This window comes from Eubalaena glacialis, chromosome 1 (assembly GCF_028564815.1).
Source record: "Eubalaena glacialis isolate mEubGla1 chromosome 1, mEubGla1.1.hap2.+ XY, whole genome shotgun sequence".
NCBI classification, from domain to species: Eukaryota; Metazoa; Chordata; class Mammalia; order Artiodactyla; family Balaenidae; genus Eubalaena; species Eubalaena glacialis.
This window is the reverse complement of record NC_083716.1, coordinates 160,930,715-160,949,194: the sequence shown is the minus strand read 5'-3', so window position 1 is coordinate 160,949,194 and position 18,480 is coordinate 160,930,715. Positions and strand designations below refer to the sequence as shown.

Below are 18,480 nucleotides of genomic sequence, written 5' to 3'. Positions count from 1 at the left end.
ATTTCTAAATAATTATTCAAGGGCTTTATGAACATTAATTATGGTACTGTATTATGTATAGGATAACTCAGGGACCACTGGCTGCCAGTTATTTTCAAAATACACAGAACTGTTTGTCTCTATACTTAATGACCTAATTGCTTTATTACTATTTCAGCTCAATTTGTCTTTCCCTTTCTCTTCATTTTACCATTTATCAGTGCATCAATCTCTATCAACATATAAGTTTGCCATCTGATAAGCTTAGTTTCATCCAGTTATAAAATGGTACACTGTAGTGTAAAGATATTGTTCCCTCTACTACAAGTAGAAGACCAAAAGCTATGTAGGTTTTTTTCTTCCATGTGACATCAATTTAAAATACTGTCTTTAATTTTATACTCACATGTAAGGAGAGAGGTTATCTTTTATTCTAATGGTATATTTCAGGGGAGTAAGCATTTACAGTTCGGCACTTGGTTTTAACTGTTCTTTGGTGAAAGGATTGGCATATGAAGAAAAAAAAGGTAAAGACCACATTGTAAAATTTAATATTCTATTCCAAGAACTAAGTAGACACTCATAATTATATCAGACTACTACTCTATTAAGTAGCTATAGATCTTCAAATCCAAATGACTCAGATTTTAATGGATACTTTCAAGAAGCAATATACAAAACCTCGCATATAATAGACATATCATTAATTGGGCCATGAGAAACCACAAAGACCAGATTTGTTTCAGAGATTGAGCTATCAGTAAATTTTGATAATCTATTTTTAAAACCCATTACTTAACTTCTGGCGACATTTCCTTAAGTGCTTTGGATGAGGGCAGCTCTTACAATAAAAGTATTTAAATATGAAGGAAATATAACATCTTAACAGAATGCCAAGAAAAACTCATTTTGGAAAATCAGATTATTCAACTCTTTCAACTCCATTTTACAACAAAACAGGAAGTTTTAACCATGTAATGTCGCAGCAGTCACCAGAGGTCTTCAGTAAAATGATTATAAGGCACATTTGTCAGAATTGACTTATTATAGCACTGCTAACTTTACTGCCAAATTAAACTTAGTTAGGGGTAGTCTGTTTTCAAGGTTTATTAATGAAATAATGAAGTCCCATAACTTAGTCTCTAAATGAAATCTTGCCTTCTAAATGCACCTCTAATATTGTGAAAATTTACCTTTATATTAACAAAAAATTCAGAACATAATCCACATATACTTGTAAGACTCCACATTGTCCAAACTACTTAATAAGGTTCTTTATAACATAAAATATTTATCTTCCATATTTAAAAGGCTCCAAATGAGGCAAAATTCTACCTTTTACAATTTTATTTAAATTTTTGAACTGTAATTTGAAGCCTTCAAGACCAATCTGAATCCTCGATTCAGACATTTGAAAAAGTTTCTTTAAAAACGACTAGCTTTTATCTTTTGTGGCAATAATTCTAAGGACTTAAATCTGCTTGGGATACCAAAACCTAATTTAATTTAGATCTTGAAGCCTCTTATGCCGACAACCACAAATGCAGTCCACATCAGCATTTGTATGGATCACATGGGAACTGTCAGAAATGAACTATTAGGCCCCCATCACAGACCTACTGAATCAGAATCTGCATTTTTACAAATACATGCAAGTTTGAGAAGTACTGTGTTAAGAGTCAGAACTTCACTCTAATGTTTGTATACAACATACAAGACCTTTCTAATGGCTTAGGGATAAAATGGACATGTGCTGAACTAATGAGCAAGCAGATAACTCCCCTGACTCAAGTCTTATTAGCCTAATAATTATTAACAACTGCTATTTTATGGCCTCCAAGCCTAGCTCACAAATTATCTCCCTGCAAATCAATTATGAAGAATATGAGATGGAATCTAGGCTTTTCTTAGTGGATTATAAAGTAAAAGTTGGAAGGAATGGCATTAAGAGAAAAATGTGACACCGTAACTCGTATTTTTGGTAAATTTCAACTAAGCCTGCCTTTGAAACAGCACTTATTTTTACTCATTCCTTTAAAAACAAAACTCTACTTGTATGTTTTCCACATACTCCTCCCATTTTTCCAAACTTTTGTTTCTTGTCCTGCCACCTTTATTTAAGGCAAGATATAACCCAACCTTCTTGACATTTTTATGATTCTTAAATATATAACAGAATCCCTGACTACTACACCAAGCTGCACAGAAAAAAAGAATCATGGGCAATGTCAGGGTTACCATACTTTTAAAGTTCACATTTCAATCTTATTTTTGACTGTATTATCCTACTGCATTATTACTTGAGCTAAAGCTCTCCACTATTCAACAATGGCTTTCAAACTTGTTCAAATAGCAGAGCATCTTTAATAATGGGCTCACTGAAATAATGGAAATTTAAATCCACTATGAAATCCATTTTGGAACATGGAAAATGATACTATGGCTCTGCATTCAACTAGATTCTTTATAAATGCATAAAATAAGAAATCACATTTGAGTGTTCTTAGTAATGTTTGCCATGTTTTATTAACCATTAGGAATTATTTGAAAAAAAACTGATTTCACTTTAATAGTGAAACAACACACACTGGAGCTGATCAAGGAATATTAATGCTTTCAGCTCTTCCGGAATCACTCAGGAAAAAATTTGCAGAAAATTTTAAGGCAAGAAAATTGAAAATAAGGTGCTTCACATACACACTTATAACTATATCAACAATGAAAACTTAGCAAACTGGTTTTTGCCCTCAAATATTTTAAAATATATCCTTATTAAACCACAATGTTTTAAAATTAAAATCTGTGCTTGCATCAAACTCAGTGATTTAAGTAAATGGTAATCATTTTGGTCACATTTTCTGCTATACTGTTCACCTTCCCAAGAACTTCATTCCACCAGCAAGTTAAGTTTAGTTCACACAAATATTAAGATACGAAGTCATGAAATGAGCTAATTCTGACTCCTCTCAACACACATACACATCCCTTCTTACACATGTTCGCAAAAACATATATGCCTCTTTACCATCAAATACAATTGGGAAATAAATGATAGACAATTTAAACCACAATTATAAATGTTTTAAAAAATTCCTGATTTTTCATTAGTTATTTCTTCAAGCTACAATCCTCAGTTCAGTGGTCCCAGAATTTCTTTTAAAATCATCCTCAGCATATAAATATCACACTTAGACCCTAAAATATTTGCAATGTACTGATAATGGATTTATTATTAAAGAAAAACCAACTTTTACTGTGACTGGGTGGCAGCCCCCTTCTGAATGTAAAGCTAACCAAGACACAAGGATTAAACTTTCTGTAAGTTGCTGACGAATGTGTGCCTTTTCAAGTAAGGGTTAGTTCTGAATAAGTCTGCAACTGAGAAGATCACTCGCTCATTCTATTTCGAAAACAAATGAAATACTCTCACTGTTAAAAAGATGAAACAAATATGGGAAAGTCAGGCACTAATACCAGTTGGTAAAATCTACAAATGGTTTAATTATATACACCCTACTTTTTTACTCGGTAAAACATAAATATTTTGAAAGAACAGTTTCACATTTCTCCCAAGTTTGCTTTAGGTATAGGTAAAAAGAGCAGATAAACTCTAGATTTCTTATGGTCCAAGTTATAATGAAAATACTCAAGCTAAATCCCCATTAAAGAGAAATGTAATGAGGCACGCTTTCTAGTGGCTGATACCCTCTTCTAAACCAAAAGGGATGGGGGCTGCAGGGGAAGGTTATGGGAATGAATGGCAAAGTTGTCATGTAACACTTTCTCATTTCTATTACTTTACTCTTTCTGGTTACTTTAGAAAATAAACTCATGTTTTAACTAACACTATTAACTAAGTACAAAACTATCTGTTGTTTTATTTGTAGAGAAAGAATCCTACAAACATCTGCAGCAAGCCCATGAAGCACTTCTACCATCCATACTGGTATCTCAGTATTCAATATATACAAAATTATGTTTCTATTAAACAAAACAAAGGTATTCACAAGCTGCAGAAAAAAATTCATGCAATTAACGAAGACTGAAATTTATAAATTAAAAACTTAATCTATACATAATGTACAAAGTCGTGCATTTTTAAATGAATATTATATGTCTCATAAGAGTATATTTTCACAGGCAAATGCTGCTGAACAAATATTTGCTAACGCAAATGAATGGAATTTTAGTAAATTCTGCTTTAATATTTAACCCCAAAAGTTGAAACTTTTGATATTTTTCTTGAAATATAAATATTTTCTTGTCCAAATAAAGTTGATGTCTGCGAAAAGCATTCCAAAAGATTCTCTTGCATCTCATTTGGGGTGTTTTACCAAGAACAAATTTCTTAAACCTCAGGCACAACAAATATAAATTTAAAAAAAGGAAATCAAGTATAAATACCTTATCAGTTCAGCAAAAAGTTCAAATAAAAATTTTCATTTTTACTTACTTAGAACAGGTATATTACATAAATGTTCCATTAAAATACACATGAGTAAGTGAAATAAAATGTATGCTATTTAGTTTTTGCTTTCACATTTCAGTAAGATATTTAAATTTTTGGAAAAACTACGCATAGCAGCCAAGAAAACATGTTATACAGGAAAAAATGATCTCACTTACAAAATTGACCTTAATAAGATATTGCCCTTCAGCGTTTGAAATGTTACCAACTTTGCAAACATTCAGTCTGAAATTGTGCTATATTTCAGAACTTACTTTATGAATCAACAAATCCAGTGATTTTTTTTTTAAAAAACTTCAATTTTCTCTTAAAACACTAAATAGAATTTTCATGGGCTGGTGACCTCCAACGTGACTGCAGATTTTTAATTATAGAGTTTGCCATGTTACCAAGTTTCTCATGCATTTCAAATAGCTGGCTTCCTGAATAATTATGGAGATCTTCTGAATCTAGTTGAAGAGCAAGTGCACTAATCTGGGCCACAAGATTTTTAGATAACGGAGTCTCTAAAGCAACAGGATCAATTAAATCTAAAAGAAAGGAAAAAAGCACAATTAAATCTATTCCAGATAAATCTTAAATTATATCTCTCTCCTTTTAAGGTAATAAAAAATTTAAGTGCCCAGGTTTCAAATTAAGAGTGTAGGCTGAGGTATACCTGTTCAAGATCAAGAGAAGAGGCAACAGAAAAATTACCATAGCTTATTCTGTGCCATTAAAGAAATCATGACTAATTCATTTTTATGAACAACTGGAATGCAATGTTTATAGTTTATATCCTCATTTGAGACATTGATAGAGTAGAAGTTGACAATTAGAGAAAAAGCAACTAGACATATTTGAAGTCATATCAGTTATTTTTTCACATACTTGGCAACTATTACACAAAAAAATACTTGTCTAATTCACAGGGCACGGTCAAATTAAAACTAAAAGCACAGTAACAAAATATTTCTTCAAGAAAGTCAGCTGATCTTATAAAATTGTCCCACTTTGCTAAAATATACCTGAGGCAAGTCTTTCTTCATCAGGAGAAATAGATTTATTTTCCATTCCATTTACTGTTTTTTCGGAAATATCAAAAACTGGAATCTCTTCTAGTCCACGAGACTTCACCTTGATTTATACATTCAGACCAGTAAAAACAAAAACAAAAGTGACAAATGGAAAGTAATTTTTAACAGGACTAACAGTAACAGGACCACTAATGCTGGAAAACAATCTGACATACTATGTTTCACAGCCCATTACATGATAAGCTTAGCTAATACTGCTAAGAACCCATGTTCTTCTAACAACACACAAAAACAGCATTACACAGCACTGTTTTCTCAAAGAAGTGGTTAAGGGGTTTATAATATTTCCTAGTGGACTTGTCAAGAAGTATTGCAAATGGTAACCATGAAAAACTACATTATATTCCCCAGGTTCAGGAACACAGGAAAAGCAAATCTAAGGCAGAGACTTCCAAGCTTAAATGATATATGGACTTTTTTTTTTTAAAAAGAACACAATTTTCAAAGGTGTTCCCAGGGCTTACTGATTGTTGAGAAAATACTAATTTCAGAACGTTAGAGTTACCATATGACCAAGCAATTAGATTCCTACATATATATACCCAAGAGAAATAAAGAACGTTATGTCCACACAAAAACTTGTATATGAATGTCCCTAATAGCATATTCATAATAGGAAAGTGTGTAAACAACTCAAATGTTCAAGTGATGAATGGATAACCAAAACGTTGCACAGCCATAGAATGGGATATTATTTAACCATAAAAAGGAATGAAGTACTAATACCTGTGAACCTTGAAAACATTATGCTCAGTTAAAGAAGTCATTCACAAAAGACTACAGGTTAATGACTCCACTTTTATGAAATGTCCACAATAGGCAAATCTACAGAGACAAAGATTAGTGGTTGCCTTGGGGGTGAAAATGCAGAGTAACTGCTAATGAGTACAGGGATCTTTTTTCCCGGGGTAATAACAAATGTTCTAAAATTAGGTCTTGGTGAGGGTTGTGTAACTTTGTGAATACACTAAAAAACCACTTAATTGTGTGTTTTGGGTGGGTGAATTTTATGGTATGTGGCTGGATCTCAATAAAGCAGTTGAAATGCTTCATCTATCAGACTGAAAATTACTAATAGTTTTTTTTTTTCCACTGGTTAAATGTTCTTAAAGGTCAAGTAAAACTAATACTAAATCAAGGACTTTCACGAATACAGCAGAAATCTTCAGTAGTCTGCAAACTCCAGTCCCAGAAATTCTAACAGAACACCGGCTTTCACCCTTAACAAACCCTATTTTTCATATATTCACAGTTTTGCATAGTATCAATGAATACATCAAGGGTTTCTAAATGGGTTTCAGGAGAGTCTGTGAATTCTTCTGAAATGATATACAAAATTTTCCGTATATTGATACATTTTTATAGGGCAAAAGAATCTTGGCTTTCATAAGAATCTTGAGAAATGTCCATGACCTAAAATGTTTGTGTTAAAAGTTGACAGGAAGAACAAGTAAAAAAAATTGGTCACAATTGTGTTGGATATCAAAATCAAAATACTGTTAACTACAAATCTGCAAGACTTTTGTAAATGTTTAGATTTGAACATCTAGGTTTTAGAAATGGCAGCCATGAAACCAATCACCTATTTGGTGGAAATAAAAGAGATAAGAGGGTAGGAAAATAGAATTCAAAGAATAAAGAGGTATTATACACAATAACAGTACAAAATGAGCAAATCTATGGAATTATAAATGAATCTTTTAAGTTACTCTTAACTGCAGGGGAAGGGAAGATAAGGCATCATATAAAATGAGTTTTTAAGCAAGAATAGTTTAAATGCAAACTTCTGTAACTGCACTGCTTGATCATTTATTTATACATGATGTTATGACTAACATCTAAGTTTTTACCTGCTGCTCATGATATACTCTGAGAGCCTTTTTTACATTAGACACTTTTGGAGAACGGATGGGAAGAGTTTTTATTTCAGATGCTGTAAGAGTACTCAAATCACCAATTGTTTTTATATTCTTGGCTCTAATGAGTTGTCCCAGTCCTCTTGCCCTAAAGAGATGAGAGAAACAGGAAAAATGTCATATAGTTTTATATTTATTCTGTTTGTAAGGGCCTATCCAACTGAACTTCCTGATTTAAGCTCAATCATAACTGAATTTATATAGACCCACCTAGCCCACTCTGTGGACAGGCACACGTGCATTTACTTTAAAACAAAATTTGAATCTGATGTGTATACCTGACTTAAGCAAGATTAACCTTTACAAACATCTTATAAAGTGGAACTAATTATACTCCTTATAGTATTTATATTAGGATTAAATAAGACAATGTATGCAAAACCTGGCAAATATTAAGCACACAATTATCTTAGCCATTACTGTATTATGATCAATGCTTCTATTATTGCCGTATCTCACCCATCTTCCCAGCCGCATTTTCATTTATTTCTAAAACAAAGTGTGTGAAAGTACATATAAATCAATTTTAAACATGAGAACCTTGATCATTTAAATATTCCTCTTAAGTAAGTGGCATCTCTAGGTATAAGCCAGAAGCCTAAATAACCACTTACCACATGTTGGACGTAATCTGAGGTAAAATGATGTCAACTGGTGCTACACAGTTCACCAAAGCAGGGTAAACACTTTCTGTTGGGCATGGCACAGACTCCTTAGCCATTTCTGCAATCTTAGAATAAATTTCAAAAGCTGTTAAATAGAGGTCACCTGACTGAACATGAAAATATAAAGTTGCATGAAAACTAAAGCACTTCTTACTAAACACTTCTTTGAGCTCTTAAATTTAGGGCTACGTGATCCTGGGGACAGAAATCCTTTGGCTGAAGTAGTATTATGCTAGATAGAAGAAAGGAGAAAAAAAAAACTCAGAACCCTAGATAACTGTAAATTTTACAACTTTATTTTCACAACTTAAGCCTGCAGTAATGTCTTAAAATTTTCAGAAAATATAAAATGTAACAATATTACTGGATCAATGACTTGCTGGATCATCACTGCCTCTTACCACCTCTTCTCGTCATGTCTGCTTACCAAGTAAGCAGACAAAAACAATAAACCAAACCAAGTAAGTTTTGTTTCTTAAATAGTTAATTTTAAGACAAATTACCCAACACAATTCTGTCTGCATGTGTATTTTTTAAAGCCTACAGCTTACCTTAGATTGCGCAGTAGGTGAAGTTTTAACACTTTTTACTATGGGAGAACTATTTGAAGAATGGCACCTAACAATAGAGCATCGCCTATCAATGTCATCTGCCAATCCTGCTTGGTATATAGGATCTGCAAAGGAGACACGGCGAACCTGAAAACATAGGTCATGTTTTTATTTAACAAAATTAAAAGTTTAAAAAAAAAATAACACTGTAAGTTCTCATTATAAGGTTAGCCAAAAATAGAATGTGAAGCTTAATTTATTTCACTAGAAGCCAGCTGCACACAGTTGTAGTTCTTCCTGGTGACTGCTTTCACAGATATTACTCAAGACCAAGGGTCATTCCAATTATCTATGGTCTAAACTGCATAATACAGCAATAAGGAGAGTGAAAGAAGGATAGCAGCAGAAACTTAATGAAACTGCATGTGACAGTTAAAATTGTATAATCAAATTCTATTAACCTTACAGGCTTACTATGGACTGTAAAGAACAAGGTAAAGAGGCAGAGATAGTACTAACTGGCCTCTGGTATATCTTACTAAGCTCAGTTCTTAACTCTTTGAGGGTACAAGAGTCACAGCAATTGGGTGGCTTTTTTTGTCTTTCTTAGCCCAGCGTGAAGTCATTTTGGCCTCTTCTAAACTCTTTATCCACTCATTCAGCTATCTGATATAAGTACACAACAGAGCACTTAAACCATTAAATATGTATATAAATGTCTCCTGGTCTTGATTCCCAAAAGACTGGGCAGATTTTGTACATATCTGCTACAGAAAACTACTGTATGTTGTACTGTTGCCTAAATAAAAATTAAATGAGCTACTATCAAACAAAACATGACTAGTTAACTGGTATTAACAATGTAAAGTATACTGAAGAAATCAAATGCATTTTACCTTATGGCCTATTTAAACTTAAGATTAAAAAATAATAATAATAGGAAGAGCCTCAAAACAAAAGCAAAGCAAGACCAAATTGAAAAAACCTCAAGTGGTCTTAAGTCTTCCCAAGAACTAATCTCTGAATTCTCAATATGAGAATTTTCAGTATACCTTGGGGAAGTCTTCACAATGTGCTGGCTAAAGGCAAAATTAACTGCCAGTATAATTATATTTATATATACACGTTTGTATACATAAACACATGTATTCTACAGTAAATGGTAGGTTCAGTTTCAAAATTAAGTTAAGGAATGCCCACATTGTACTTTTTCAAAACATCCACTTTGCTAGAGAGGACAAGTTGAGTTATGTAAGCACATGCAACTTTTCCTTTTTAAATTGTATTTATTCAACAAATTATGTGCAAGTCACAGGGCCAGGGGTTAAAGTAGATACATAGGTAATCCATATGTTTACAAACCAAAGTAGATAAACTTTAGTGAAGAAGATGGGGACATAAACAAAATAATTACAAATGAAATCATATCCAGAAATTAATGAAGGCACAGCCTAAAGAGATTTTTTTTTCTTTTTAATTAAACAAGGTCTGAAAATAAGTTTATATAAATACTTAAATGTGAAACAGATAGCATAATGTCCTAGTACATAGTAAGTGCTAACTAAAGCTACTTTATCAGTTTCTAAGTGTTTCCTCATATATTATGGTACGAAGAGCAGAAAAAAACAATCACCATGAGAGATTATTAAGTTTGCAAAAAGTGAACAATGGTGATGGTTGTATGATCTGTAGCTTAGTGTCCTGAAATAAAGGAATATCTAAAGGGCTTCAGGGACTTCCCTGGTGGTGCAGTGGTTAAGAATCCGCCTGCCAATGCAGCAGACACGGGTTCGAGCCCTAGTCCGGGAAGATCCCACATGCCGCGGAGCAACTAAGCCCGTGCGTTACAACTACTGAGCCTGCCCTCTAGAGCCTGCAAGCCACAACTACTGAGCCCACGTGCCGTAACTACTGAAGCCCGTGGGCCTAGAGCCCGTGCTCCGCAACAAGAGAAGCCACCAGAGTGAGAAGCCCGCGCACTGCAACGAAGAGTAGCCCCCGCTCGCCACAATGAGACATAGCCCGCGGGAAGCAACAAAGACCCAACGCAGCAAGCAAGCAATAAATTAAATAAATAAATAAATAAATAAATAAATAAATTTAAAGGGCTTCAGTCTCCTTTCTCAACCTTTCCTTCTACATGCCCTTTTCTCTAGCCACCATAGTAAATATTCAAAATGAATGGTCATATAAACCTAATATTCTGTCATTCACCAGGTTATCACCATATGGCCAAAATATTCCAATTAAACATGGACTCATTAATATTCAGCCTCAATCCCCCTACCTTGTGAACAGGTGATGAGATTTCATCTTCTTGGGGTCTTTTTAGTCCTCTCTTTAAAATGCTGGTGGATGGAGAAGCCAAAGGAGACCAGACACAGCGTGTCTGCATGCCACTAGGACTGTCATTTGCTGACATGAGTAAAGGATCAAGATCCCTTAATTTTTGAGGAGATGTATTATTGTCTTCTGATACCAGTTCAGAAACAGCTGTTTCAGCTGTCAGAGGTTGTGGTGTCTCCTCCACTTTCTCTGAAGTATGGTGAACTTCCGGTAAAATTCCATCATTTCCCGCTACCATCTGATTGTCACCTAATTTTGTTTCCTCAAATTTATTAGGTTCAATATTTGTTTCAGTTTTATTAGAGTCAACCTCTCCTTCTTCAGTGCTCATCTCAAGTGTGTCGGGAACAAAGCTATCGATTTCTACATTCAATCTCTTTGTTTCAGCTTCTATCTGCTTAGAGGCTTTGGTAGTTAAGTCCTCATCCTCTGTTTCATTCACACAGTCAGTTTCAGCAGTCACCTCACCAATCACTGTTTCTTCACAATTTTCCATTTCAGCATTCATTTCTCCAGATGAGCCTGGATCAGATTCATCACTTCCTCTGTCTAGTTCCCCAACTGCTATTTGTTCAGAAATCTCTAACTGAGCACTCACTTTTACAGGTGTGGTATTATCAGAATGACCAATACCTGAATTAAATTCCTCAGTTATTGCTTCGTCAGCACTCAGTTCTTCAGGTGCATCCGTTCTTTGACTGTTTTCCTCTGTTACCTCTTCCTCTGAAATATCAGTTTTGACACTCTTTTGTTCAGAGAAGCTAGCTTCAGATTTATCATTTTCTGCATTCAATTCCGTAGCATCTACTCCTCCTGGATTCAATTCTGCATTTGCTTCAACATTAACAAGGTTCTCTATAATACTCAATTCCTTTTTGGGGATAGCCTCTGGCTTTTCTTCTTTGGTCTCCAAAGTAAAACATTCCAGTGAAATATCTTTGGAATCGCCTAAACATGGGTCAATAGTTTTACATTTTTTATTAGATGGCTCCTGGCTTTCAAGAGATATTGCTTCCTCAGAATCCCTATCACAAGTTTCTTCTTTAAAATTTACCATTTCAGAAGGAAGAAAATCTTGAATAGTATTTTCTTTCAACTCAGTTTCAGATATAATTAATGAATCATTAATAGTATCATTCTCCTCCTTGAGATCCAAATGAAAATTCACACTATGATGCTCATCTGAAAGTTTTACTTCTGAGTACAGATCAGCTTTAGAAGTTTCTGATATAGTTACAGGTGTCTGCACATCTGTCTTTTTTGTTTCGCTGACTTTTACATCATAATTCTCTGTATTCTTTAACCCAATGAATGACTTTTCCTGAGGTTGTGATTTTTCTCCACAGCAATCACAACCTTTAGATCTCCTCACCCTCCTACTTCTCTTGTGTTGGCATTCAAGTATTTCAAGAGTTTTTTCAGAAAGCAAAGAAATGTTTGATGTTTCTGTTTTTGAGGATTCACCCACACTATTTTCTAGAGATTCTCGCTTATGTAATCTTTTATTGGCATTTCTAGTCCTTAGATTTGATTCTGGTACAGAAGGATTTGAAAAGGAATGTTCTGCACATTTGTTAGTTTTACTCTTTCCCTCGTAAGTATTTGATACGTCACCAGAAACTTGTAATAATTCTGAAGATATTGTAGAATCTTGAAGAGTTACAGTATTACTTTCTTCTCTTTTTTCACAGATCTGAGATTTTGTATCTTTGTCTACTTCAGAATTCCCTTTATAATCATGTGTCTGACTTTCAACCTTTATACATTCCTGTTTTACCATCTTCTCTTCTTGATCTTCAATGTCAACATTGTCACTGCTTTTGTTTTTCCATTTTCCAGATCTTTTCTTTTTAGAACCTTCTTCTTTTGCCTCAGAACTATCAGATTCTGAGTTTTCAATGCTGGAAAGTAAACCCTGGGATGCTCTTCTTGTTTGATACCGTGTTCGTCCCCTTACTGGTTTCTCAGAGGATTTATCTGCAATGTCCTGGGCACCATCTCCCTCAGATTTAGTAGTCTCAAGATCTGGCTTTCTTCTATTTTCATCAATTTCAGCATTAGCGCTGGTTTCCCCAGAAGTCTTCTCATGTAAATTATTTCCTTTCTCAATTAAATTTTCCTGTACAGTTTGTTCAGAAATCAATTTTTGCTTAGGTAAAACATCATCTTTTACATGCAATGGACTCCTCTGCAGAGTCTTTTCTTCTTCCTTACGTCTTTCCCTTTTTTGATTATTTTCTTTATCTTGGTTATCAGTGGTTGGCTCTGCTGTTTCTGAACGTCGCCTTAAAGATCGTCTAAGGGTTTTATGATTTGGAGTTATCTGAACATGACTATCCTCATTTACTGTTTGATCTGTTGTTATTATGGCTGGGGGTGTGTTTTCTTTGGATTCCAAATTAATTTCTAAGGTTTTCTCCTCTACGGTATTGTTTTCTAATAGTATAGTATTTTCTGTTGTGGGTTTAAGCATCGTATCCTCATACTCCACTGAAGACTCAGAGAGATGAACCTGATTATCTAATGCACATTCTGTTTGATTAAGCAAACCAGGTGGGTTATTTTCGAAGGCTACCATGCCATCAACAGATTCCCGAGTACTTTTCTCCTGATCAGATCTCATCAAGGGCTTAGACTTTTTATTCCCTATTGGTTCAGGCTTACTTGACCTTCGGCCTGATCTCTTAATCCCATGCACTGTTTTTTCAGAGTCAGACTTTGAAAGAGCCACTTCTCTTTTCTTTGCTTTTGGTGGATCATCTGTTTTAGCTGTGCCTTCCTGGTTATTTTTCACTATAACAGCTGATGACATGTTATTCAAGGGGGATGGACTAAAGGGTCTATTTTCTGAGCCATCAAACTTCTCCAAAGTAATAAAGGATTGCCTTCGACTTGTAGGCTGTGGGGGAGGAGTTCCAGAAATAGTGGCATTAGAAACCGAGCTACTGCTGACACCAAATGTATTTTCTGTACTAGATGCACATTCAGTTGGCGTCTTCTTTGATACAATTAAAGCCTTTTTTCTGGCATCATTACTGCTCAGTATTTCTGGATTGGTTTCCTCAATAGAACCACACTCATTATTCGAAAGGGAAGCCTTTTCAAGGTGTTCATCCATACCACAGTTTTCCGTGACATGTTGAGCAATGACAATGTCACTCTCCTTTTGTTCCTCCTGCACAGAAATGTACATATACATATAGATTAACCAGCAAACAAGTCTGACTTTCTGGGGAAATTTTTGTGTAAAGCTTTAGTAATTCAAAGGGCAATCTGACTTTCAATATTTTGCAAATTTTCCAAAGGTGATGGTAGATGCCCATTAATTTGTTTCCAATTGTTAAGTATTCAATAAAGCCAAATACATTTAAACACACATGCACTCACACACAGATGCAGACCCACACATATAATGACTATAATTCTGCTAAAGTCTGCTAAGGAAAGTTAAGAGATTATACAATAAACCTTAACATTAATATAAGAGACTCCATAATAATGGAAGGGTGATTCTAAAAACCCCAAAATATGAAATACCAAATATACCTTAAATATCATCTTGGAATGTTCCTTGGATTTTTCCGTTAAAGTAGGAATTTCCCTGAAATAAGTAAGTGCCTAAATTAGAATACTGTTAATTAAAAATTAGAAAACCAGGTACTTCAACAACTTCCATACTTACATAGACTCTTCCTGACTATACTGAGAAAATAAAGTATCTTGTGAAACATCCAGATTATTATACATGGCAGGAATATCACATCTGAAAAAGATTTTTTATAAGCAACTTGAATATCTGATGTTCCTACAACTAGAAATTAAACTTGTAATTCTACATCTAGTTACATTTTAAGAACAATATAAAATCAAGGTTTAAATGCTTATTTTCCAGATTTTCCATGAAACCATCTCCCCTACCTTTTCCTCCCATACCTCAATAAAGGAACTCTTTAGAAACATTTAGCGCATTTCAAGGCAGCCTTATACATTATGAAATGTAGTTATGCAGAGTCTATCTTTCCGACACTTAAAATATAGCACAGTATACACAGCATCTTAGTTATAAACTCAAAATTATGGTTTGCCGCATGAAATCTAAATGTAAATATGGAATACTCAATTCAAGATAAAAGTACTACAAACCTCTTCGTTTTGAGTACTTCTTTCTGGTGTTCAGTTAGTATTCTTTCCTTTGTTTCTTTTCCTTCTGGAGGTATAAACACAAAGTCAGTAGACTTTTCCTCTTCCAAAGGCATTTCACTCTTTGCTTTTGGAGTTGAAGACTCTAGTTTCAACTGCAAATTGAAAACGTTAATGTGCATTTTGAGTTTCCAAATTATTTTCCAATACTTCAATTAATCTCTCTTCAGGCACTCTGATAAAGGTTTTTGATAATGACTAGGAAGTTTGAAGTTCAATACTCCTGGTTAATAACAATTAGTACCATGTCCTTAACTTTCATTCTGCCTCTATTAAATACTCCGAAAATAAAAATCATTATACCTCTTTAAAAAGTAGGTAAGGACTTCCCTGGTGGCACAGTGGTTAAGAATCCGCCTGCCAATGCAGGGGACACGGGTTTGAGCCCTGGTCCAGGAAGATTCCACATGCCGCGGAGCAACTAAGCCCGTGTACCACAACTACTGAGGCCTGTGCTCTGGAGCCCGCGAGCCACAACTACTGAGCCCACAGGCCACAACTACTGAAGCCCATGTGCCTAGAGCCTGTGCTCTGCAACAAGAGAAGCCACCGCAATGAGAAGGCCACGCACCGCAACGAAGAGTAGCCCCTGCTCGCTGCAACTAGAGAAAGCCAGCGTGCAGCAATGAAGACCCAATGCAGCCAAAAATAAATAAATAAAATAAATAAATTTATTAAAAAAAACAATGGATCTCCATTTCCTTTAAAAAAAAAAAAAAAAGGTAGGCAAATGTGTGCTTACCAAAAAAGCATGGGCAAATGTTTTTCAGGCCAACACATAGAAATCAAGTGTTTTGGCAGGAGGAACGTATATCTGCAGTTTCAAGTTGAAGCACAAACTACTCAAATTAAGCAAAAGTTGCCAAAATAGTATGTCCTACATACCAATAATATTGGTACCATAATGTCATTTTTACAAATTTTCAGCAGTTGTTTTCTACTTTTCAGTTGCTACAAGACTGTGTCAAAGTTATTCTTTAAAAATAACGTATTTCTTTCATTTTGCCAGGGCCATGGTCTCAAGATTCTAGAACACCCCTTTACTGGAGGTCCTGGAAGAAAGAATTATTATCTGAAAATTGGTTAATTGGCCACTAGATACTAGATATTTAGTTTTATATATGCGCTTACAACAGATGTCTTGCGGATGCATTCTCTTTCTATTCAATAACAGAAGTTCTAAAACAGTCTCCTTTCATGCTACCTATGTTATAGTTAATCTTATTTAGTTTCATTCCATCTCAAGGGGGCTGCTGCCTCAAGTAACTATACTAAACAAATGCTCAGAGTTATGCAGACTTAACTTTACTGAGAAGTAATCATCTCCCAAGGCTTCTAGATTACCATGTCATCTTAATAGTCTTCCCAGGCCACACTTTATTATTTCCCTAAAATCCCATCTTTTATTTAGTCTTTAACAGGTTTTTCTTCAGAAGTTGTATATTTGCAAGCTACCATATACTTTAATTTTAAAAGTTCTATTAAATACACTTTGAAAAACATACTTTAACTGGTGGTTTCACATTGTCTTTTGTATCCTTTGTTTGTGCCAAAAAAGAATCTCTTTTTCCACTTGAGGTTCTTTCCATGCCACTTATCTTCGTATTTAACTGTGAATTTTCTGTCTGTTTTTGTAAAAGTAAAACAATTTCATTATGTGCAAATGTTCTTTTTTATTTATCCTTTTCACATTTTGATAGTTACAGTCTAATCAATACTCATTTCAAATTTCTTTTGACTATTCATATCTACTAAGATCATGTCAAAGAAAAGAAAGCCACTGTCTAATGCAGTAACAGCAAAGATTTGTTGTCTCCAACTTATATAGCAATAGTTGTTTTGCCTCCTGAAAATAAAATATATCAAATAAACACTATAAAAATGAATCGAATTACTGGACTCAAATACCCCTCTTATTACTGGAAATTTTTTTAAAAGAAAAACCAAAGCCATATAACTTTAAACAATAAAACATACATGACAGAAAATACTATCAGGTACCTCCCAACAGAATATACGGCTTTTTCAGGCCAAATTACACTGAAGGAGTCTAAACAAGTCTAGATAATTATCTGATAAGAATTTTTATTTTACCCAAAAACCAAAACTAAGTAAGAGCAAATCATTTAGCTAGCTATAACACTTTTTCTCTTAAGGTTCTAAACAAAAAACAGTGAGACTCCATTTGTTGAATAGGAAAAAAGTGCCTAAGGGTGTTCTACCTGATGAGTATATAGTGCTTGTATCTTTACTCCTTAATCTTTACACAGTAATCAAGTACTATTAGCCAAAGTAACCTTGGTCCAAATGGATAATGGGATATCAAGGATGTGTTTCTCTGGCAGAATGAATGAGATTCAATGCAAAGAAATGAGAAAATGAAGTGTAGCTCTTGCTTACATAGGGATTAGTAACTAGTATTCCCAGTTTATATAAAGCAACATTTAACCATATATTTCAATAATTCCAACCTTTGCAAAACAATACACATGAGGTGCCATAGTTAAATAAAAAAGATCATTAATGAACAAGAACCAGAGATTAGTTAAATGAGACTCCATGGTGAAATTTACTGCCCTTAATTCGTAAGTTTTCTAGGCCACACAACTAACTTTATGGAAAACTCCTGTTATGGAACACTTCTGCTCAGGTTTTACTTGTTTATCACGTCAGTAAACCATTCTAAGCTTTTGTCCTTTTTAAAACTACACTGAAACGCAATAAAAGAACTACTCAAACATCATGCAAAAGTAAACGCCCCCCCCCCCCAACTTACTGTATCTGAATATGGTCCACTGGATTCCTCAATAATTTCAACATTTTCCAAACCAGGCAACAGAAGCAGAGATTTTAGTTTGGCTTGTTTTAGTATTGGTCTTCAAAAAAATACATAAATATATATGCCTTAAGTAAGCAGTACTGATGACACATTAACAAGAACACTTTAATTATAATTTTAAAGTGGCAAAATACAGCCAACTTAAAGACTGTTTCTTACTCCACATACATAAAACTGGGAGAAATTACAGACAATATCCGAATTTTTCACTAAACTCTTCAGTTTCTGAATTTTATTCTTTAAAAAGTTTTCCAATTTTCCAAATTTTAATCATAGAAAATTTTGAGCAAAAGTAGACTGTTACATTAAGTACACATCACTTAGATTTAACAGCCATCAATTTCCTGCCTTTTGCTGGAAATTTCTTTTGTTAAGGATAATCTGAAATTGATTTTTATGTTCCTAAAACTAAGGTTACTCTAAGGACCAAAGCAAAGGGT

General features: G+C 34.2%; 1 protein-coding gene across 1 annotated transcript in view; it reads right to left on the bottom strand.

Moving 5' to 3' along the window:
• Positions 1–4,461: 4,461 nt before the first annotated feature.
• The window catches only part of RIF1 (replication timing regulatory factor 1), a 49,316-nt gene continuing 35,297 nt past the window's right edge, over positions 4,462–18,480 (bottom strand). The window contains exons 25-36 of the mRNA XM_061183851.1: positions 17,978–18,077; positions 16,707–16,826; positions 15,145–15,296; positions 14,684–14,764; positions 14,548–14,602; positions 10,943–14,176; positions 8,656–8,802; positions 8,259–8,336; positions 8,054–8,169; positions 7,374–7,527; positions 5,455–5,563; positions 4,462–4,977 (exon numbers count right to left, since the gene is read on the bottom strand). Coding sequence (XP_061039834.1) covers positions 4,763–4,977; positions 5,455–5,563; positions 7,374–7,527; positions 8,054–8,169; positions 8,259–8,336; positions 8,656–8,802; positions 10,943–14,176; positions 14,548–14,602; positions 14,684–14,764; positions 15,145–15,296; positions 16,707–16,826; positions 17,978–18,077 — 4,561 coding nt within the window. The 3' untranslated portion in view covers positions 4,462–4,762. The remainder of the gene's footprint in view (positions 4,978–5,454; positions 5,564–7,373; positions 7,528–8,053; positions 8,170–8,258; positions 8,337–8,655; positions 8,803–10,942; positions 14,177–14,547; positions 14,603–14,683; positions 14,765–15,144; positions 15,297–16,706; positions 16,827–17,977; positions 18,078–18,480) is intronic.